Source organism: Monodelphis domestica, chromosome 6 (assembly GCF_027887165.1).
Source record: "Monodelphis domestica isolate mMonDom1 chromosome 6, mMonDom1.pri, whole genome shotgun sequence".
NCBI classification, from domain to species: Eukaryota; Metazoa; Chordata; class Mammalia; order Didelphimorphia; family Didelphidae; genus Monodelphis; species Monodelphis domestica.
In genome coordinates, this window is record NC_077232.1 from 255,508,068 (window position 1) to 255,514,959 (window position 6,892).

The 6,892-nt window shown below is 37.4% G+C and overlaps 1 protein-coding gene across 2 annotated transcripts in view; it reads left to right on the forward strand.

Annotated features, from left to right (window-relative positions):
- The window catches only part of INTS12 (integrator complex subunit 12), a 30,798-nt gene extending 26,279 nt beyond the window's left edge, over positions 1-4,519 (forward strand). For both annotated transcript variants that reach the window (XM_007495838.3, XM_001363509.5), the window contains exons 6-7: positions 436-582; positions 3,827-4,519. In XM_007495838.3, the coding sequence (XP_007495900.1) occupies positions 436-582; positions 3,827-4,414 (735 nt within the window). In that variant the 3' untranslated portion in view covers positions 4,415-4,519. The remainder of the gene's footprint in view (positions 1-435; positions 583-3,826) is intronic.
- Positions 4,520-6,892: the final 2,373 nt, after the last annotated feature.

Genomic DNA, 6,892 nt, shown 5'->3' on the forward strand with positions numbered 1-6,892 from the left:
ACTCCTGTTCTTAACTTTGGCCTGTTGATTCAGGATAAATTACTGATCCAAGGAGAATGCTTCCAACTACCTCAAGTAAGATTAGCCTGGGTGAAGAAACAGGATTGCCTAGATTCCAAATGGCTTCTCTCTTTCTGAATCCCTTCAGTTGACCTTAGATAATATTGTATTACGTCTAGTCATCATCATTTCCCATCTGTACTGTTTTCTTTGCCAGAAATTATTATACCTGCTAGATTCATTAATGTGGCATATAATAAGTTTGCTCCAGATTCTATGTTTTATGTGAATGATAAAATACTAACTACTGCCAGAATTTCTTATAAAATCAGTTCATGTGGAAAAAAGACTTACTGGTCTTCTTTCCACTGTGGTGTTTTGATTGAATGCCCCCCACATGGTGTTCCTCATAGAAGTGCTTGACTATTTCTACAGGCTCAGAAGACCCAGAAACCAGCCCAGAAACCAGCCCCTGCAGTTGTTTCAGTAGCTCCTGCTGTTAAAGATCCATTGGTTAAAAAACCTGAAACTAAACTGAAGCAAGAAACAACTTTTCTAGCATTCAAGAGGACAGAAGTTAAGGTAGAGTATATTTATATTTTTATTCTAATAAAGTTTGTTTAGTTCAGCTGCATTTTTATTATAATATATCAAAATCCATGGTAAAAATGAGATTATTCCTCTTAACATGACTTGAAAGAGGAAGTGTTTCCCTCAGAGTTTAAGTTCTCACTCTTCATTTTGATTTGTGTTTTTTAAGGTTTATTAAAATATAAGGCTCCTCCTTTGTAGGTTCTATTTAATTTTTTATTCATTGAAGGGGGAAAACCTTTTATGGCGTCTCTGTCTCAGAGGCCCCAGATGGAATCGTCTAGAGTGGCTATATCACTTTAGAGGTTCCATACCTGATAATGCTTCAAATACCCCTTCTCTTTTTATCATGGAGTTACACATTCCAGCATTCTAGTTTTATTTAGTAACCTAATTGAGTAAAAGAAATGGCCATACCGAAGCTTTCTAAATATGGTGCCAATAAAATCTAATAAACTGTATGCCAAGCTACACTTAGTAGTATAGCTCCAGAAACTCCTAAGAGTAGAAAACATGTACATGAAGAAATCTGGTTTAAAAAAATATAGTAAATATTGTTCCACTTGTTAGTTGATCTTTTTCTCTCTCTCTCTAAAAAGCAATAACAATTGATCATTTTGATGTCATTATGGCTTTCTGATATTGCTTTCTGATCCAGTTGGTACAAACAAGCAGAACTAATTCTATTGGTTGCTATATATATAGCCAATCCTCAACATTCATGCATTTAACTTTCTTGACTTCAAGTGATCATGTGATTTTATTAGTATCCTCATTTTTTTTTCACTCATTCACTGCTTGTTTGGCCAAGCGAGAGTCCAGCCTCCCCCATTGCCAGTCGAGCAGGACTCTTGAGCTTCCTTTCTGGCATGGAGTGGAAGAGCAGAGTGGACTCCCCATGTTTGATCAGACCAGCAGCCCAAGACTGGAGAAGCTCAGAGTGGGGCTCAGAGATTCAACCCAAGGCATGTGCCTTTCATTGGGGAACAGTTCAACCACGAAGCTGAAATGGAGATTAGAGATGGAGATTGCCCTTCTTCAGACATCACTGACCTTGCCCTCCCTGGTCCCATCAGGCATTGTCTCTCCTCTCCCCTGCATTTTATAGGTTATTTCATGATTTTTATGTTAGGAAAAGTGTATATTGTCAGATTTAATGATTTGTTATAAAGAATTGTATGCAGAAAAGTACATTTTCATCCATTTTTAGTGAATGATTACAATTTTTGGTAGTCACAGGCATCTAACTTCCTATTTCCCATAGGTTCAACATATCAACATTCTTGTTTTTTTATTATCCATCACTGTTTTTAGGAATGTTACTCCTGCAAAAGCTGAGGATTCATTGTATTAAATTTAATCACTTCTAAAGTAGATTACATTCAAATAATTTTCATATAGCAAAGATTTCAAAAAATACAACATGAAATCTTTGAGAAACAAATAAAGAAGTTAAGTGACATTACTTGAATCATTTGTTACATGGTTCTTGGCAGAACATAGTTATAAATGCTATATACCTATTCAGATCCTTCTTACTATCCCTTATTGAAATATCTAGCTATGACTTTATAAAGTTAACTAATGCCTCATATAAGAAAATGGGGAAATTTCACTCTTCTGTTTTTCTAGGACTTTGATAGGCTAAGTAGGATAGAGGTTCTGTAAAGAATGAGATAGGAAATGTATTGATAAAGAGTTGTTTTGAGATAGATTTTTATAAGCAGAAGGATTCTAAAAGTACTTCTCTTAAAAGTTCTGTATTCCTTGTTCAGTTTTTGCCTAGATTTTTGTTATTACCTTAAGGTGGAGGTTGGGGGCATCTCATGACATGATAAAAAGAGCAAATAAAGATGAATTCATCAGAACAATTCATTTTCATTTTGTTCTCATTTGCTCACAGTAAGTGAAGAAACTAACCAGGATAAGAGACAAGAATATATTTTAAGTTTAAACAGCTTAGGGACAAAAAACTTTTTTCTTCTAGGAAACAATGGAGAAAATGTTTTTGTCTCCATTATTTTCACTATCTAGATTCTGATTGTGTGATGGTCCATCAACTGTTGTCCAGCTGAATAGCAGTGCTAGGTAACCACACGTCATTAGAATAAAATAACCAAATCTGAAGGATTGGCTTCCTTATTTGTGCCTCACAAGTGTTAGTTTTTTTAATGACTTCAAACAGACTGTATTTTGTGCAGTTTATTGAGGGATCATTTTGCCATATGGCTGATGATTTGTTTTAAAGAGAAAAGAAAAAAACATTAGCTTGATTTTGCTGAAAATTATGAGTTTCTTAACACCTGCCTTTTGATTTCTAGACTGATTTGTTCTTGGAAGACCTAAGTGTGTTACTTTGTGACTTGTTTATTTGAAGCAAATGCTGCCTTTGATAACCTTGTGAGATTGTTGTCCTATACAGCTCCTGTAATAATCTCAGCACTTGTCACACTCGGCGAATCAAAGTCATTATTCTCCCCCATACAAAGTAGACAACATAGATTTCGTTTCAATTATTGATCGCAGTGGTTAAAAAAAAATAACAATGCTTTCAAACAGACATTATGAAGCCAGCTTTAATGTAAGGAGGTATGTTTTTTCAGGTCTCTGGGTATCCCATGCCACACATACAGAACAATTTTAGACAGGGAAAATATCACTGTTTTTTTCTGTGTCAGGATTGTTTTTCATTAAACTGTTTTATGGTCTAGGATGCTAAGGATGCCTACATGAATTTCCATTGAAGGAATTATTATACAATATGAATGCAGAAATAAATGTCATTGATAGTGAGCTCTACATGGCTTTGCTGTCTGCATTCAGGGATGCTTAAATTTGGCCAGCTCAGTTGATGGGAGAAATTATAATGAAACAGTGTTAGGAATCCGAGTACAAGCCAGGGCTTCAGAAATTCTACTTTCAAATAGTTGGTGAAAACCTTATTTGGTAGCACAGGATATAGAAAACATGCACACACACACAGGTACGTAACATTATGCATATTACAAAAAGGGGCAACTCAGGTTTTAAGTTCTGGCATGTGTTTTAATTTTTAATTTTTTTTAACTGATTCATTGCCTCACACACACACATTACCCCCCCACCCCCATATTTGGATTGAGTTTTAACATTCTGATATGTTTCCCATGCTTTAAAGAATATAGGGATTACATTTCTTACCATGTTTGAGGAAATGAATATTTGTTCTAATGTAGTATTTATTTTTTTATTTTAGCCATCTACGGTGGTTTCAGGAAACTCTTCCAATTCTAGTGTTTCCTCCTCTGCCCCCAGTGGCCTAACAGGATGGGCAGCTTTTGCAGCCAAAACCTCTTCTGCCGGACCATCAACAGCCAAGCTTAGTTCAACAACACAGAATGCTGGTGGGAAACCTGCCACTTCCTCGGCCAACCAGAAAGCAGTGGGTTTGACTGGCCTGGCAACCACGTCTAAAGCGGCCCTCGGTTCCAAGATAGCTTCTCCTACCAGCAGCACCACTCCTGTATCACTGAAGCCTCTGCCTCCTCTAACCTTAGGCAAAACTGGCCTCAGTCGTTCGGTGAGTAGTGACAATGTGAGCAAAGTTGGCCTTCCCAGCCCAAGTAGCTTAGTTCCAGGAGGTGGCAGCCAGCTCAGTAGTGGGAACGGGAGTGGTGGAGCGGCGGGGACCAGTGGGGGCACCACCAAAACCAGCTCCGATCCCAGCAGCAACCCATCATCCTCCTCACTCAAGGGCCCAACTTCCCAGGAGTCACAGCTCAATGCCATGAAGCGGCTACAGATGGTCAAGAAGAAAGCTGCTCAGAAGAAACTTAAGAAATAGCTGAACTCCGTTTGCTTTGTCTTACCCCACATAGGTGACAACTTCTGTGCTGAAGATATAAAAAATTTAATGTATTGCTTAATAAAAAGTTACAGGACTAAGCTATCCAATTGTTTCTTTTCAGAAAATATTATTTGACAAAACTGTGAAGCTATTTGGGTTTTTTAATCTACCTTTAATATATTTTTATTTTGTTAAAAATATGTGGTGCCAAAATTTTCTAGAATTTTTAATAAAAATTAAAGGGCAATGAAATATATTCATCTTCCTGAACCCCACCCCTCTACTGACTAATAGCCAGGTAACAGAGACTGGCCAGGGGTCTGGTGAACTTACCTCTTTTCCCCCTTTCTATGGCATTGCATTCTGGGATTTGTCTTGAGAGGGTGAGGAGGAAAAGCCTTCAGAGGGCTTTGTCAAATTGCCATGTCTTATTTAACACATAACTGCTCAATGCTTGAGGTGAGTGAGAAACTACTAACCTGAAGATACGACCTGTGTTTCCCCTAAGATTGCTTCGATTTTGAATCTTATACACAAGATAATATATTTAAAGAGGACTTCAGAGCCTTCTAGACCCACCCCTTTCTTTATAGACAAGGAAACTGAAGCTCATAAAGTTTAAGTAATTTACCTGTTTTTAGGAATGTTACCCCTGCAAAAGTTGAGGATTGGCTGTATTAAATTGAATCAGTGTCAGAGGCTGAATTTGAACCCAGATCTTCCAAGTCAAGCCTTCCTCCCACATGCTGCTTCTAGCAAACACTGATTTATATTTTGTTGTTCTCTCAAGAAGGCTGCATTTGGTCATTTAGAGAGACACTTCTGTTTTCTAAAATGGATTCTCTTTCATACTTTCAGAAACTAGAAACCTGGATAATCCTTGTGAACTGTGAATTACTTGGCAGGTGTAAAATATAAAGAAAAGCAGACACGCAGTCAGCCTGGAATCCTAGCTCTGCTCTCTTTGGGGCACCTTGAACAAGCCCCTTCTACGGTCTCCACTTTAGTTTCCCTGCATGTAAAATGAGGGAAAAGATGCAATCAATGGCAATTCTTCCTGGCCCGAATCCCTATCCCAGGGATTCACCAGCCTTCGGGATAGTTTAAGAAGGACATAGATTCCTACATCTTTAGTGCCTCTCGCCATCCATCCTGACTCTAGCTTATTTTATTTCTCTTACGTTTATTTTTATTAATACCTCGTGTTATAATCACATTCACCTCCTAATTTGCCCTTCCTCTTTTCTCTGCCCTGTGAGCTTTTAACAAAGAAAGCAGAGAGGGGAACAGAGGGGTGCAAACCGTATAGACAGCAGGGCAAGGGAGGTGCATCTTCTCAACTCTCCTCCAAGCTTGGGCAGTCTAGCTACAAAACAGGTTATTCCATATCAATTCATATTCATCATTTTTAGAGCATAATAATACTCCTTTCATACTAATTATGCACATTTAGATAGCCCTAGGCAGTTTGCAAATTACTTATGTTATTTGCACTGACCCTTAAAACAACCTCACAAGGTAGGTGCTATTATTCCTATTATACTGATAGTGAAGCTGAAGCTGAAAAGTTTGGTGTCTTTCCCATGTTCATACAACTAATGGACCTCTGGTTCAAGATTTGAACTCGGGTCTTCCTGACTGCCAAATCCAACCTTCTATCCACTGTACCACCTAGCTGCCCTTAATATTCACATGCACAGTGTATCAATTGGTAGATATTTCATATTTCTGTCTACATAAGGTATATGTTTAGCAAGTCTGTGGACCAAAAGATGGATATTTTACTCCCCTAATTTTTTAAAAAAGCCGAATATTTGAGCAAATCCATAGTTGGTGCTCCAAGAGCTTCTCAAACTTGGCTCAGATCAAATGTACCTTGTCCTCCTGCAGTGAGGCTTCACCTCTATTTTGATGTATATTTGTCTTGTTGATTTGGATTAATTTTTCATAAACCTGTTAATGGTTTGCAACTGTTTTGAAGACTGTTAATTCCTGACCTTTGACCACTTATCCAATGGACAATAGTTCTTTGTCTTAAAAATAGTTGGTTGATGCAAAAAATTGGTTAATGGTTTCTTTGCTACATTGATTTTGTTTGTGCAAAACCTTTTCTATTTCATATCATTGGAATTACGATGAAGGAATCTTCCTGACCCAGTTATAAAAAAAAAAAATCTAATAGTTCTTTTCTGACTTTTTCTTTTTAGTTTGCAGTATGACCTTTTAAACGTAGGCCACATATCCATTTTGAGCTTATTACAGTGTATACTGGAAGATAATAGTCAACCTAATTTCTACTCAAGTGATGCTTTCCAGTTTCCCAGCCTGACTTTCAATATTCTTAACATAATGTTAGTTCTTCAAGAGCAGGGATGGTTTCCTTTTTGACTTTGTATCCATAGTGCCTTGCTCATTGCCTTGCTCATAGTAGAGGTTTAATTAAAGTTTATTGATATACTTGAATAGAATGATTAA